At 36.9% G+C, this 17,823-nt stretch overlaps 1 protein-coding gene across 1 annotated transcript; it reads left to right on the top strand.

Annotated features, from left to right (window-relative positions):
* Window positions 1-2,775: 2,775 nt before the first annotated feature.
* Window positions 2,776-4,574, top strand: LOC108990582 (RING-H2 finger protein ATL11-like). The gene has a single exon (XM_035685739.1). The coding sequence runs from the start codon at window positions 3,270-3,272 to the stop codon at window positions 4,407-4,409; it is 1,140 nt and encodes a 379-aa protein (XP_035541632.1). The 5' UTR covers window positions 2,776-3,269; the 3' UTR covers window positions 4,410-4,574.
* Window positions 4,575-17,823: the final 13,249 nt, after the last annotated feature.

Below are 17,823 nucleotides of genomic sequence, written 5' to 3'. Positions count from 1 at the left end.
AACAGTCATGAATAGTATAAGGATATGCAAAAAAAAAAAAAACCACATAGCCTCTTTACTGTTCATTATTGTTGATGAACAGTAATAGGATAGCCTCTTTTAAGATATAGGCAGATATATATATATATATAAATTGAAGTTAATTTTAAGTGTATGATAGAATATTTGTATTTTAATTATCTATTTTATATTAGTTTAAATCAATATTTAAACTTCTACCGTTAGATTAAATCTGAAGATTAAAAATGAATGGTTAAAATTTAAAATCTAAAAACTAATATTTTTCTCCACTTTTTCTTTCTCCCTCTCTCTCATTCCCTACGCACAATTGTAGTATTACGTCGCACATTAGCATTCACACGGACAAACTATTAAAAAAAATAGAAAATCTAAACAAATATGCGAGGAAAAAAAAAACTTTTTTTACTGTTCATTACTGTTGATAAATAGTAATAGGATACGAAAAAAAAAATTACTATTCATTACTGTTGAACAGTAATAAACAGTACATATATAAACACTTAAAAAAAATCTCTATACTGTTTATTACTGTTGATAAAAGTAATAAACAATAAATATATAGCAGCTTTTAAGTAAGAGGCAGATATAAATATAAGAAAATGATAGGGTTACTACCCTCTTACTGCTCATTTATTACTTTTTTTATATTTGATTTTTTTTATAATTTTTTATTTTACTTAATAGTTAAGGAAGTGATAATTAATAAATTTACATATTTTTTTAATTTTTTCTTAATGATTAAGAATGTTAAAAAAATATTTAAAATAAAATAATAAAAAAATAAAAATACTACAAGTGATAGATGGGTAGTAGATAGGTAGTAAGCCTATCACTACCCATAAATATAATTTGATATCTTTGTATGCAGTGCAATCCGGCCCTTCCGTTATTCAATCAGTCACGCCGCCTATTTTTTATCCAACCTATTGACCAGAAGAAATAAAATATTTAAATGAGAGCACAAGCAGAGGCGGCTCCATATATTTTGTGGTCTAAGGCGACTAGATATTTTGATTTAAAAATAATAATAATATTTAAATATTAAATAATTAAATTTTATTAAAAATTTCTGAAATGTAAAATAAATATTAATATTATTTTGATTAATAATATTTATAAGTATCTTAATAATTTTAAAAAAAATTAATTTTTTTATAAATAAAATATTATCCCTTATCCATATATATACTTCTTTCAATACTTTATTATGAAAATAAATAACGCCAACGATATCAAAATAAAAAATAAATAACACCAACGATATCAAAATAAATCTTATATTTTATAAAATATTCAAGAGTAATATATCATCATGATTTTGTTACTTCTATTCTAATTTTATTGTTATCTGAAGATCTTGTACATTTTGAGTAAGATTTTTTTTAATAAAACTTCTATATTTACTAATTTTTTTTTACTAAATTTTACCATTTAAGATTGATTTTATTTTAGGAAAAAAATTCTCCATCTTGTATGCTAACTAATATTTTTTCTATAGTTTATTTTTTAAGGTCATAATATTTTTTTTTCTTTGGGGGCCTACTCAAGGTGGGGGCACTTAGGCGGTAGCCTTAATTGCCTACCCCTTGAGCCGGCCCGAGTACAAGCTACTTCTTTGCCATTCTCAATTGTGATTGAATACAAAATATAGGTCTCTATTTATAGGAAGTACATGGAGATGAGGTGAGGAAATTACATGGTTGAATATTATCTCCAAATTCTTGATTTGATATTATCTTAAAAGTTCTATTATTCTAAGGCTTCTAGACCACATATTATTTATGTAATATAATTTAATTTTAAAGATAAATTTTAAAATTTTAATTTTACAGATCAAATTTTAACATTTAAGTAATATAAATTATGTACTCTACACGCCAGCTTGAGAATATAATAATTCTTATGTACAACATCCTTCTCAAATCTCAAATTATTTGCATCTACCTCATGAAATAATTCCCTTATACTTTTGAGTTTCGATATGTACAGTCTTTTTTTCTGATTTGTATTTTAAATTTGGGCAAATGTCATAATCGCCCTTAAATGGTATTATTTATGGACTTGCAATTATAGGTTAGTTGTGCAGCATATCTCAAAAAGGAGAACAAGAATAACTTAAAGATTATGCCTACTATTTATACAATAGGTTGTGCAAATATAGATAGGGAGAAAAGTGAGAAAGCTAGCTAGCTACATTGGCTTGCTTTCAGGAGGCAATCAAAGGTTCTCGTTGGCTTACACTATGCTTTCTTATAAATTTGATCTTATCTCTTTAGCTAGCTAAAATATTTCTCTTATATATGTATGTTAATATCTCATGTTTATTTATGTTTGTTATGTTCTTCCTTCAGTTAGATGTTAGGATAAATGAACCAGAACTATGGAGCCCTGTACGTAATTGATTGTCTCCAGTTATAATTTTTAAATTATTCTATTTTTAAATCGATATGTAGAGTGTACTGTTCAATAACTTAAATAATACGATTTGATTTGTAAAATTATGTCATATAAACACTTTAATTATTAAATATGTTCTATATACGGAGTTGAGAATATAACTTTTCATAATGTTTAGAACTAGATTACTCTAAACGAAGGAGTCTCATGATATATTGAGATGAGTGTTATAATGGATCCTACTGTATATGACCCTATTTCTAAAAGTTTTTTTTAAAATTATTTTATTTTATAGATAATTAATCAACTAACACATAAAATTAAAATAAAATAATTATTTACAGCCTAATAATTTCATTCAGAGAATCAGACAGGTAGAACTCTTCAAGAGAGTTGCGTGCTAGGTAGCGGGACAAAATAACCACGCATGCACGCCGCCCATCGCTACGTAGTACGAGCTTCCTATGTTGCGCGCGCGGCTGCCACGACCAGCCAACCTCTCAATCTCCATCCGTTGCCTTTTTGTTTGTTATTTCTCTCCGAATCAAGGACAACATCATCGTCCCAATACATTGATAGAGGGTCCCCTTGTCGGGCCTCTCACCCTCTGATCCCCAAGTCAATCCTACACCCAATACCATTGATACTGCTCACAGGTACTGTCCAAGAAGAAGGATCCAAGGTCATAAGAAATAATGAAAAAAACAATGTATACTTCAAATATACTATAATCTATCCAAAAGTAAACGATGAGTTTTTTTTTTTTTTGTTGGCCCTTTTGCTGATTTCAGCGTCGGTTAAATCATTCACAATCGGAAACGCACACAGTGCTACGACCCAGCTGAGCACTGATGACTGTCCAGAAGCTTTTGAACTTCAGTTTTCATGGCATCGCTTGGGTTGTTGTCGAGCTGCTTGTTCTGTTGCAGATGTCACTGCTCGCGGCCGCACAGAACGGAACAGGACTTCAACGTCAGCAATCGCAGGGATCGCTCGACGGCTTCGAGGTAGACAAACGCATAGCCCGCATCATGGTGATTATCGTAAGCGTAATCTTCTTCCTCGGAATTTTCTGTGTCTACGTGCGACAGTGCACTAACAGCATCAGTCGCGGCCGCTTCGACCTCGCCACCATCACCGCCGGCAGGAACTCCCTGCGCTCACGCTTAGCTCGTGGACTCGGCGCGGACACCATCAAAACCTTCCCGACCTTTTTGTACTCCACCATTAAAGGGCTCAAAATGGGCGAGGGCTCGCTCGAGTGCGCCGTGTGCTTGAACGAGTTCGAAGATGAAGATATTCTGCGTTTGCTCCCCAAGTGCAGCCACGCCTTCCACGCCGACTGCATCGACGCCTGGTTGGCTTCTCACTCAACGTGCCCGGTTTGTCGGACCAACCTGGTTCCGGAACCCGGAGAAATCCCAAGTGCCGTTCTGCATATCCCAGATCCGGAAATCGAGTCTGATCAACCCGAACAGAGATCCGATGCCGAGGAGACGCATGCTCGTGTTGCTAATAGTGATAAGAGTAGTAGAGATTCAGAAGCTGCGAGTGTGAATTTAGTGAATCATACTCGTGGGGAAAATCAGGACCGTCCAGTCACGGGGTCCCGATTGACCGGAATATTCCAGCGATCACATTCGACGGGTCACTCGCTGGTTCCGCCGGACGAAAAGTACGAGAGGTTCACATTAAGGTTACCGGAAGACGTCCGGAGTCGGCTGATAAGTTCGACCTTGAACCGTACAAACAGCTGCTTGCCCTTTCCTCGAGAACGGAGTTCCGCGAGGGGTTACCGGAGTGCCAGTGGTGGCATCGGCAATGGAAGGAACCACCTGTTCTACGAGCGGTTCGACAGGTCAGACCGGTGGAGATTTACTTTTACGCCAAATTTCATTTCCCGGACCGGTTCGGTCCGGTCACCGAAGTCGGATATGGACTACGCCGGAGAACGCTCGACCGATCGGCTCCATCCCGATAGTCAAGTTTAGGAGTTCGGTGTGACTTTAGGTTTGTCCCGGAGGTGGACTGATTGAGATCACGTGTAAATTTTCCACTCCATTTATTATTTTTTTTTCACGGAAACAGTTTGATTTCATTAATGAATGGAAGTTACAACCGTAATTTATTAATATATGAAAAAATTCAGACTATAAATCAAATTATGCATAAATTCTGAGGCTTCCCCACACACAAATTCTTTTGTTACGGACATTATCTTAACTTCTCAATAAACTCTCTCCTAACAGAGAAAGCGTTTTATAAATAGAACTTGAAAGCCTTTCTATCCTCCTAGTAAGGAAATGTACGGAACATTGCTGTGTACACTAAATCTAATAGCTTATTTCTAATTTATTAAACACTAAAATAACAAATAAAACATATTACCAACTAACAACTACTATCTAACAAATCAACTACAAAACCACAAGCCTCAGTGTGACCCGGACGTCACCTCCACCGCAAGGATCGGCATCTCGAGCCCTGACGGCACGAGCACCCAGCTCACGCACGGACACAACAGCCTCCACTACGCAGGTAGCACCTACGCGCGAGTATTGGTCGAACGATATCACTGGCCGTGACATCGTCCCCCACTCTCGAATAGCTCTTGCACCAGATTGCGTCCGATCCAAAAGCTCGACACCTCACTTGGGGAGAGATAAAATGAACATAGTCCATAATTGGCTATGTTCCACCTAAGTTCCACAAACATATTGGGGAGAGATAAAATGCACATAGCCCATAATTGGCCCAGCCCACCAAACCACTACTAGAGACAAGAATGAGACAAGAGAGAAATGAATGCCTATAAGTGTCAAAAGGTCAGAGGGAGAAGGAAAATAGTTCACGCAAGGGAAACCTACCACCTCATGACAAGCTAGCATGTGCAATGAAGGGTTAGACAACATATAAAAGGGGATAGTCAGACAATATCAAAGGGTATTGGCTTCTCATGCCGACTCAACTCTTCCTCAATCAAGTCATCTTCTTCTTCAGTAGCCTCTCGAGGAAGACAACGCCTTTAACAGGAAGGGGTCCAACATTCTCTATACAGTGAGATATGAGGAATAGTTGAGTGACTGTAAACAGATATATTACAATGGAGACTCCCCTCTCCAAACCCCCGTGGATGTCGGCCTGTTGCGAATCACATAAATCATGATGTCCATCTCTCTTTACTTTCCCTGCAATTATTTTTTATACACCGCCATGGATGTCCAAACCGTCACCGTACAACCACACTGGAACACTGTCAGGGTCTCCAAATAACACCAATCGTAGCACTGTCAGCGTAGAGTTGCCCAGGCCTCGAAACACGATATCAACAGTGGCGTCGTCTGTGTGATCTCTATTGTCCTATAAATAGCGTGTCCTTCGTATGCCGGCAACAACACTATCTCAGAGCTCACGATGTGAAAAAGAATAACCTAAAGCTTTGGAAGGAGGAGCTAACGAACAGGCTGCGACAAAACAGAAGAAGAACGTAACGAAAGTGGGAGAAGGACGATTCTTCAATGCACTGAATAAATTCTGAATGATGAAGGAAACATCCTCCAGATAAGTACTTCATGCTTCATTGCTTTTATTTTTATTAACAACACCAGTTTAAAGATCGGGCAAGTAAACTCTGCGTCGCCTAGATAACACCAGACGGACTGCGCACAACACTTTCCAAGTGATCGAGCTACTTACTTTCCATGCTTGGGATATGATCTATGCACAGGCACGTGCACAGCCGGACAATTACTGAACGCCTAGATAAGCAATGACCACTAGAGCACTATGGTGCGCCAACATCGTCTATCTCTTCTGGGCCAATCAATGATCTCCCACTCCCTCAGGCATGGTTCCGAACGAACCACGTCTCATAGTGCCAAAGCCAATGCACGGCCCAGGCGTGTTGCAGATGGAAGAGGTACCGGCGGAGGACCTCGTGGTCCGTCGGAAACATCTGACCTCACCAGTGCTATCTCCAACCCCCATGGTTGGCTCGCGATGACCATTCACCGTGCACCTAGGCGCATGGTGTCATGCACGCAATAAAGAAACTTGTAGCCTCCAGCTACAAGCACGGTTGTCTCACCGATGGTCACCAAGTGAACCGCCAGCACTCTCTACCACAGCAGCTACGTAAACCGTCGATGGGGGCCGTTTTCTACCCACCCCATGTACACGGGAGTTTTATGGTGGCATTGTGTCCACATGAAAAGAACCTGTTCCCGAATCAAGCTCGGTCTCCAGCTCCGACACCACCTACTCGGAAGTTAGTAAGCTCAGAAACAGCTACTCGAAAGTTACCAGAAAACTTGCCCCAACTCACCTGCACGTGAAGCACCTACTCGGACTTCCCTTAGCTCCGTCACCACATGCAAGGATCCTTCAACTCGGAAACCACTGCACAGGAAGCACCTGCTGGGAAATCATTGTGCAGGAAGCACCTACAAGTGAAGCACCTACTTGGAAACTATCACACGACTACGTCCACCATGTATTGGAAGACACTTCATGTGCAGATGACTTCATACACGGACTTCCCCTAGCTCAGTAACTACATGCACAGAGTCCCTCAGCTCGGTAAGCATCTGCATGGAGTTCCTCAACCCAGACATCACTCACACAAGAACTTCCCTTGGATCCCCAACCTAGCAAGGCTCTCACGGACCAGGCTCCCATCGCTTCGACAACACGCACGGACCACTTGCCATGGTTGGCACACAAGAATCAGCCAGCGAGCATGCATGGCTAGGACTAGACTAGTCACACAGACACAATTGATAAAGTTGCACTGCTTGCATGAGACTCAAACACCATTGGTTGGGCTCGGACAGTGTACACTTACGCCGCATTACTTTGTTCTACTGCGTTCCTCTGCTCTGCGGCGCTATTCTGCTTTGCTTCACCGCTATGCTTTGCTCCACTGTTTTGTTTTGCTCTGCTATGCTATTCTACTCTGTTGCGCTGCTTTGCTCTGCTCCACTGTTTTGCTATGCTATTTTTTGCTATGTTTTGTTGTTCTGCTTTGCTCTGTTGTTCTCCTCCGCCACTCTGCTCTGCTCCACTCCGCCAGCGGGCTCTACCTACAGGCTCTCCCTTGAGGGCTCTCTCTTGACGGTTATCCCCAGCAGCCAAGCACGGACTCCCCCCAACTAACAACAACTCTCGATTTGTCGCTCTCAAAATTTATGTAAATTATGTTTCTACTAACGAAGTTATTTCCTGTGGCTTGGAACATAAAACGTCAAAAATATGGGTCATCTGGGCACCACTCAAGTGTCCCAATACGACTCCATCAGAACAAATCACTAGGAAAAAAAGGTCAAAGACCATCCAACCTTCCAAATACAAACTCAATCTCTAGATTGGCCACGAAGTATTAGTTAAGGACTGGAGCCATGAGCTCTGCCCTGATAATAGCTATTCGAAATGCAAGTCTCATGACTTGTTGAGCTTCGTGCATGGTTGCTGACTGCGATGCATTGGCTAAGGAGCAGGGCCATTGGGCTCTACCAACCTACAACAGCTAGTCGGAACACAAGTCAGTCCTTAGATTGGACTTACCGGCCGTCGCGAGGTACAATCCCAGTCTCTAGATTGACAACAAAGTATTAGCTAAGGACCAAAGCCATGAGCTCTGCCCTAATAATGGATATTTGAAAAGCAAGTCTCATGACTTCTCGAACTTCGTGCAAAGTTACTGTCTGCGATGCATTGGCTAATGAGCAGGGCCCTTAGGCTCTGTCAACCTACAACAGCCAATCGGAACAAAAGCCAATCACTAGATTGGATTTGCCGGCCTTCACAAAAGCCAATCACTAGATTGGATTTGCCGGCCTTCGCAAGGTACAAGTCCAGTCCCATAACTAGCCACAAAGGAAATAAAGGAAAACAGAAGGAAAAGAGGCAAAACAAAAGAGAAGTGCATCTCGAAAAAGCACCTTGTGCATGGACTACTCACAGCTCGGACTCGACAAGACTCCGTTCGAACCAGTTACCAAAGGTGCTCGGGCAAGACTTGGACTATCCTTATGGGCTCTCCCAGACTCCCCCATCGGGCTCTCCCTAGAGGGCATTCCAGCGGTTTATCTTTCTCAAAGCTTGTGAATTTTATTTTACTAACGCAATTATTTTCTATGGTACGGAAATCAATGAAATCTCCATCAACGAAATCTTCATCAAACAGAATCTCTAACAGCGGAATCTCCACCAACGGAATCTCCATTAACAAAATATCTATCAGTGAAATCTCCACCAACGGACCCTCTATCAATAAAATCTCCACCAACGAAACCTCTATCAACGGAATTTCCATAAAAAAAAATCGAGTCCCTAGACTCTCGTGAGCATCGCGCTCGTACTCCACGCGGTCAAGTTCGTCTCCCAAATTAGCTGAGCTCTGCGCTTGTACTTTATGCGGTCGAGTCAATCTCTCGCCTTAGTCGACCTCCACGCTCACACTTTACGCAGTCGAGTCCGTCTCCCGCATTAGCCGAGCTCCACGCTCGCACTTTACCCGGTCGAGTTCGTCTCCCGCATTAGCAGAGCTACGTGCTCGCACTTTATGCTGTCAAGTCTTCCCCATTAGTTGAGTTCATCGCTTGCACTTTACGCGGTCGAGTCTGTCTCCCACATTAGCCGAGCTTCGCGCTCGCGCTTTACGTGATTGAGTACCTCTCCCACCACATTCAAGCTTCGAGCGCCTCACCAACTTTTCTATTATTTTTTGTTGTCGTTTTTCAGTCCCAGGTCCACCTAAGTTCCACGAACATATTGTGGAGGAATAAATCATAAAATGCACGTAGCCCATAATTGGGCCCAACTTAACAAACCACCACTAGAGATAAGAAAGAGACAAGAGGGAGATAAGAGGGACATGAAGGCCTATAAGTGTCAAAAGGTCAGAGGGAGAAAGAAAAGAGTTCACGCAAGGGAGACTTGTCACCTCATAACAAGCTAGCATATGCAATGAAGGGTCAGGCAACATATAAAAGGGGATGCTCAGACAACATCATGAGGCATTGGCTTCTCACACCGACTCAACTCTCCCACAATCAAGTCATCTTCTTCTTCAGCAGCCTCTTGAGGAAGACAGCTCCTCCAACAGGAAGGGCTCCAACTTTCTCTATACAGTGAGATATGAGGAACAATAGAGTGACTGTAAACGGATATATTATAGTGGAGACTCCCCTCTTCAAACCCCGGTGGACGTAGGCCTATTGCCGAACCACGTAAATCTTGGTGTTCATCTCTCTTTACTTTTCTTGCACTTATTTTTCATTTACCACCATGGACGTACGAACCACCACCGTACAGTAGCACCATAACATTACTGAGGGCTCCAAGTAACACCTATCGTAGCACTGTCAGCATCGAGTTTCCCAAGCCACGAAACACAACGTCAACACATATCCTGCAGTTGAAGAAAAGAATAAGGAATAGACAAAGGAAGAGAGCGAGGACGATTACGTAGAATTCACATCTATGAGTTATGATTCACAGCTAGCTGGAGTTTTATGATTTTGTTAACTTTTGGGTTGTTTCTTTAATCTTCTCAGCTATGAAATCAATTTTTACGTCAAAAAAAAAAAAAAAAAAAGCTCCAAACTCTTTCCTCCTCCATGACTTTTCCCATGAATGTTTCTATAGACTTTTGAGGTCTTCCTCCCCCATTCTCCTTCCTTTTTATGAATGGACTATTCATAACTCTCTCTCTCAATTTCTATCTCTAGTTTCTCTACAAACACAGATAAAGTCATAAAGACCAAGGGAAAATGGTAATTGTGTTTGCATTTCTCTGGTTTTCTTTCTTCACTTTGTTGTCTTGTCCTGTCTCAATTGCCAAACTTGGTCCTGTCTTTCCTTCTTCACTCATTCGGCCAGAGTAGCTCTCAGAGCTTGTAACTAAAAACTAGCTTTACGAAACAAAGTACTTCACGCAAATACTTGACCACTTCAATGGGGTTGGGGAGGAAAAAAACGTGGGACTGGGGGGCGAAGTCGATGGGCGATGGGGCTAGGCAAAAAGAGACCAAGGTCCGTAGTTGGGGGATGTATTTCAGTGTTGCAACGTGGGATACAAAAATTTAAAAGCTATCAAACATGTAGGGGCCACGTCAAACGAGAAGAGAAAAAGGGTTGATTGAGTGAGGTGAGTAGCACTATCCTTACTATATGGATGTAAATATTACCATTATCTATTCTATAATATATTTTATTTGTATATGTATTACTTATACATCTTATGTTTTAACTACACTATAATATCATCTTGCAATATTGTTTTATTTGAAAATGCATATACATACTGTATAAATAATATGACTACACTACAAGAAATCAGGCTTCTTTCAGCGCTCAAAATCGTCGCAAATACCCCTATTAATCGCTGCACTTGAGCATTTTTGGAGATTTTTAACTCGCTGCATCTTCGACGAAATTAAAGTGCCTTTTTTTTTTATCAATTTTAGCGATAGGCAAAAATGGTCACAAAAACTACTATTTCTAGCGATTTTTCTGCGTCACAATTGTCCAAAAAATCGACGAAAATAGTCATTCCGTTCACTTATTAAATCGTTGATAAAAAGCAATTGTAGCGATATATATCGTCTCGAAAGGTAATAAAATTGCCGCAAAAGACACATTATTTTTCCCAGCGGTTACAAATTATCGTTGCTATTATGTAGTCCCAGCAGTTACTATCACCAAAAAATATTATTTCCGACGATTAAAATTCACCAGAAAAAAGTTAAATCGACAAAAAAAAAAGTATTTCCAGCAATATTTACTCGTCGGAAATGGTTTTTCAAAAAGGAAAACAAAAATGCACAAAAACAGAGATGAACTCTACCCAAGCTTGGGTACAATTCACCTAAATAGTGCATTTCTAATGATTGAACCTTGTTACATTCTGCATTATGATTTTGTAATAACTAAGTTATGGTTTATGGGGGATTGATATTTATGGATTTCTTATTACCCAATAATATTTAATAATATAATGTAGCATTCCTAACCCTATGGGAATTGAGCACTACAGAACTTCTATCCACCCTTTAGGCTTCTCTCTACCTCTCATGTCAACTTGAAATTACATCACTCTTTCTAATAGATGCTTTTATAAATTTTAATTTCACTTGAACAAACCATCTTAAGACAGTTCATCTAAAGCACAAATCAATCATCTTAGGGGATGAGAAAACAAAGAGAGAGAATGAAGAATACTTACAGACATGCAAGTCATAAACTCTCTTCAAGGATAGGGGAGAAATGATACTTTTACCACACAAATATCTCTCAATAGAGGGTGCCATCAAGATGAAGAGAACTAATTTGGATTATCAATGAAAATAAATACTCAAATGAAGATATAAGTTAAAGATTCAATCATTCAGGCATGAAAAGAAAATAAGAACATTTACACAAGACAGTAACATTAAAAAAAAAAAAATTAAATGGGAAGAAACCATAAAGGAGTGGAGGTAGTGTGGGTGAAAATGTGAATAGCATTGGAATTTAATAAGTGATGTTCAATTATCACTTACGAATATACTGCATATATGACTTTATGCATTGAATAACATCAACTATCACATATACATTGACAAATGAAGTTTCAAATTTAGCTTGCAACAAGTTTACATGTAATTGGTAATTTCATGTACAATATAACATTACAAAGCTAATTAGTCCAGTTTATATATTAAACTTTTTGGCATGGTTACTTAGTATTTAACATCTGATTTTATTTACTTCTCTATTGGGGTTATTTGAGTTGTTCCTCAATCTGAATCTCTCTAAAAACTAATCATAGTGGACTATATGCTTGTCTGAAGGGAGCACAAAAACCCAACAAGCTTACATGCCTTACTTAAGGTTTTAACCCACGGATTTACAAGCTACACACACACACACACACCCACCCACACACACACACACACACAAATAGCACAATGAAGAGAATGACATGACCCGTTAGCTCTAATTGATTTATGAACAAGACAGAGAGTAATCATTTACATGCATAACACACATCCACTAAGGTCAGCTTCTATGTTTTTGACAATTCGGATGCATCTCTTGGTTATTTGTTTGATGGGATCCACTCCAGAAATCCTTCCAGCTGCAACACCTATTTTTTAATGCTCCACATATTTTTCTCTTCAGAACATTTTCTGGCAATATGACCAGTACAGTACCACATTCTGCATAAGCAAATAGGTTGGCACATCAAACTCTACCACACCAAACTCAACTTGTGTGTGGGGGTTCACCATTGCACTTATTAATAAAATAAAGTTCTACAAGAAACATACAATGGGATCATAGAATCTGAAACAACAAACATAAAGTTCATATGCTTAAGTATATTTGAGCTGAACAGAGGAAGAGAAAAAAATCAATTGCTACTTGTCCTTACCAAATTCATCCTGCAACTTTCCTTTATGATGCTCATTCAGGAACAATATTTCATCATAAAAAAGCCTTTTCACCTGAGATTTAAAAAGTTTGATAAGAAACATATAACAAAACAAGCCAAATACAATCAAATATGTTCATTCAATCCAAATAAAGGAGAAATTTCTTTATGAGATTGTGAGAACAGAACTTGGCGTGGAGTAGTGGCTGGGGAGGGAGGGAAAGCTGGTGGCTGTGGGTTAAAATCCTTCAATCCATCCAGACAGGATTAAAAAAAATCATTCATCTGAAAATAAATGTATGTATAGTCAGCAAAATCAAGAAAAATGAGGATGTAGTTGACAAACTCTAGCTGGAATCTATGCTATCTTTAAACCATACCCTATCATATATTTATATAAGAGACTCCAGTTGAATCATCACACATAGCAAAAAACCAGAGAGCATTTTTACAACATGTAGATAGCCTACACATTATGAACCAAAACCTAGTCAAGCTATAAACAGACAGAAGTGCATGCCTAGAGTGCAGCTCCAATAGCTGCCACAATCTACATATGCATCAACAGCTTTATCAGTATTTGCATAAAATCTTATTACTATAATATGCTACAAATTATCCATATTTCTCTTTTTGTTTACACTAATTGCTGAATTCTCAATCATTCATGTGCAAGATCGATGACACCCATCAGGTAAAGTCTATCAATACATTAAACGTATAAAAAAAAATTGTTATTACATATAGACTCAATAAAAAAAGAGCAACCGTGTGAAAAAAACATGCTTGTTTATGAAAAGCACAATATATAACTCAACATACCTAAGTAGTGTGCAGGCATTTTAAGTTCTAAAAAATGTAAACTACTACAAATTGTGTAGAAACCAACATGAAAGATGAGTAAAAAATCTCTTGGTCATGTCCAATCGATTATAAATGAAGCCAAACATACACAAGTTTAACATTTATCGTTGACCTTTGATGTGCATACATCTAGTTGGATATTGACTTATTACTTGAACAAGAAGCTGAGTTGTATGCAATTGCAACTAAATCTCAAATATCTTTTGTTCAGTAATGACTTTCTTTGGTAGTATTGCTTTCTTTTCCTTTCTATAACTAATTTTTCAGATAAAAGAAGGCACAAGTTGAAATGGCGGTAGTGAAGGTGAAAATGTGAATAGAAAATGGAGTGCATAAAGGCGTGGAGAAAATTTATAGAAAGAAACCATGCATATATGATTAGTATCATCCAAAATGAATGTGTAAGGTTTTGCACAAGAGTCACCAAGGTGGTGCTCACTATCATTACACCAACTTCAGCTATGCATGCAAGAACAAATTGAATTTCATTAGCAGAATTTTGTGACACCAACTTCAACTTCAGTTATACCAACACATGACTACCTAACATTTGGTGCTCACAATCATCACTCCAACTTCAACACAGACTCATAAATTTACTTTATTTCTCACATCAAACTTGAAACAGGAAACAAAAACAAATAAATATAAATGACAAACTAACAAAATAAATAAACAAAAAAGCACAAACTCACCGACCCAAAAAAGCAAACAAATAAATACAAATGACAAACTCAAACATTTCAAACTAAAAATTGGAAATAAGCACGATTTTTGGATAGACATAGCATAAAAACATCGAGCAAAACAAATAACAAAAAGAATTATAAAGTTCAAGTCAATTTCAACCAAAAGTTCTCAAAACCCAAATTCTCTGGTCAAACACCTTGTATATACTGACAAGATTCATTTTAAGGGCTTGTGTGCCAAATGCACAAAATAATTGTGCATTTGGCACCATAAATAAACTGTATAAACACCGACAAAGTACATGTCTTATGCAGAGTAGGTTAGCACCTTTCCATTAACATCATCAAACTCTACTCGGGCCATTTCAGAGACTCGGACTCAAACAGAGGAAAATCAAATTCTGGTTTTCCCCTCCGTATGTACCTAGCCATTTAACATGGGAAATATCAAGATAAAAGATAAACAGAAGATAAAGTTAAATGAGTGTTGCGTGAGCAGAGGAGAAATGGGAGGGAGCTTACCGCACAAAACGTAGGAAAAATCCCCAAAACCCACGGACTACACAAATAAAATTCATCTCACAAAACTTTCATGGGAGTGGAAATTAACTTGAAGTGAATGTGGGTGTATTCGTGACAAGCAGAGAAGGAGAAGGCCCTTACCACCGACTGGCAACTCAGAACTCCAACAACGAACACAAACGCTAAGCAGCAAACTCACAAGAAATCTGCAATGGAGAAAGAGAGGGTCTACTGTGAAGAGAGAGAGAGAGATGGTGAGAAATACCTCTAGGTTTTAGTACACCGTACGAGAGACGAAGACGGATTGGGGAGAGAAGGGGGAGCGGCTGGAGGGAAATGAAAAAGGGCAAAACGCGGGCAAATTAAATTTTGGAGGGTTTTTGCAGCAAGTTATTATCGCCACAAAAACTATAATTTTTTGCCCGCAAAATATGCGAGGCTCATTCGACGATTAAGAAAATGTTGCAAATTCTCATTTGCGGCGAATAAACTTCTTTGAAAATAGTATAATAAATTTGGTAACATGAATTTTACGGCGACTATTTTTGCCAAAACAAGAGGATATTGAGCAATTTTGATTTCGACGGAAATAAAATTGCTGCTACAGTTAAAAACAGTTTATTGCGACGAAAAAAGTTGCCGCAATAGGTAAAAAAATCGCCGCAAATAAATAAAAGTGATTTCAGCTTCAGATTCTCTCATGAATTGCGTTGGAATTCAGCGGCGAGTTAAAATCGCCGCAAATGATAACTATTTACGACGATCTAAAAATCGCTGGAAAAAACCTAATTTCTTGTAGTGCTATTTATATTACACAATGTTTTATAAAAAAATATATATTAATAATAATAATAATAATAATAATAATAATAATAATAATAATAATAATAATAATAATAATATATGTATATAGAAGGTAACTAAACACACATATAGACTATAGTATTATATACCAATCAAGTAGTATAATTTTATTTGGAAGATAAATTTTAAAAGTTGATGCTTATAAATCAAATTATGTCATATAAATTATGTGTAGTGTAAAGACTTTTGGATAACATTTCTCTTTATTAGATATAAAACATATCTTTAACATTTCTCTAAAAGATAAGCTTAAATTGAATCGGTCAAGTTTATGCTAATATTTTCCATTTAATATTCTTTTAAGTCAAAATTAATTTTACAAAAGTCTCATCTACTAAGGTTGCGTTTGGATGTTAAAGTGAGTTGAGTTGAGTTGAGTTGAGTTGAGATGATAAAATATTGTTAGAATATTATTTTTTAATATTATTATTATTTTAAAATTTGAAAAAGTTGAATTGTTTATTATATTTTATGTTGGGATTTGAAAAAATTGTAATAATGAGTTGAGATTAGTTGAGAGATATTTGTCATCCAAACGAAGCCTAAAAGAGTCGGACTCAAATTGAGATCGCAATGTTCATTTTCATTTACAGCCTTGACTAGCCATATATAAGCTTCTACGAGTATAACCCTTTAAATGTATAAATATATATATATATATATATATATAAATATATATATATATTATATGAGAAAGAGTACAATCACAAAAAAATTCTAGAAAAATAAATCTATAAACTGATATTTTTATATGATATGTTGATTTATTTTATAATAAAAATAATTTTATAATCTTAATATCTTAAAGTGTTTCTTATTTTTAATTAGAATAAATTTATTTATCATCTATTTTTTTATTATTTTCTCGTTATTCTATAATGTAATATTAGATGATAGTATGGCGGCCTAACTAATCAGATTTTACATTAATGTTGAGCAAATTTCTACCAAACTTTTGGAATTATTGGTTAAATTGTGTTGTTCTTATCAACTTGAAATAAAAAAAGCAGTTGCCATTATCGACTTGAAGTATGAAATATTAAACCGCGTTAATTGGTGACCATTGAAAATTGGAAAGTGCGTGGAATATACATATAATTTGAATAGTACATTTTTCTTGGACCTATCCCTTCCGGGAAAAAAAAAAATTGGTACTTGCTTGGACCCATTTTCCTAAGCATGTTTGGAAAAAGAATTACATGTGAGGAAGAATCTAGGAATGTTACGAGCTGGTTTTTTCCAGAGTTTTGTCTTGTCGCATGCAATGTCCTCATTCATCTTTATTTTCATCTTTAAATTTAAATAATATATCTTTAAATTCATCTATATTGACTTATGCATTTTTAAATTTTTATATAATTATAAATAGTGTTATATAATAATTTTATATTTTATATAATTTGAAGAAGCACTTATAACTCCCCAAATATTATTTTTAATATTTTTCCTCTCTCTATCTGAATCCCAATTAGCATCCAGATTATAATTCGGTCCGCAACATTATTCGATCTCTCTTTCTATTCGGTCCCCAACTTTATTTTTAATTTATTGGGCCATCCAGATTAACAATATACCATCTAGATACATAAAAAAGACCATCCAGATTTATAGGGAAAAAAATTTATAAAATAATAAATATTTTACTATTATTTAGTTCAAAAATATATAATCCAATGCCAAAGTTTTTCTTCATATGCAAAATCAAATCTTTTTTAAAGATGTGATTTTGCATATGAAGATACATAAATCACTACCAATGTTCTAAAATTAAACATGTGACTCAAAAGTTGAAATATATAGAAGTATTTTGGTTTTGGATTACAAAACCAAAGCTTAGAAGATTGATTTGTTACATTAAATTATAAACATATTTTTGTCATAAAATAAATCAATATTTGTTATTTTAAAAAAGATAAATAATATTTACAGTCATAGAATGTGTAAATAATATGCACTACTTTTGAAAAAAAATGAGTGAACATCTACATGAAAAAGTTAATTCTTTAATATTACTGGCTGCTCTTTTTCTAAAGGAATGTGTTACGTTTG

Source organism: Juglans regia, chromosome 15 (assembly GCF_001411555.2).
Source record: "Juglans regia cultivar Chandler chromosome 15, Walnut 2.0, whole genome shotgun sequence".
Classification (NCBI taxonomy): Eukaryota; Viridiplantae; Streptophyta; class Magnoliopsida; order Fagales; family Juglandaceae; genus Juglans; species Juglans regia.
This window is presented reverse-complemented; position numbering and strand designations above follow the sequence as displayed.

What these genes read in the sequence shown, in the direction of transcription:
- LOC108990582 (XM_035685739.1), top strand. Translation starts at nt 3,270, where the DNA reads ATGACTGTCCAGAAGCTTTTGAACTTCAGTTTTCATGGCATCGCTTGG.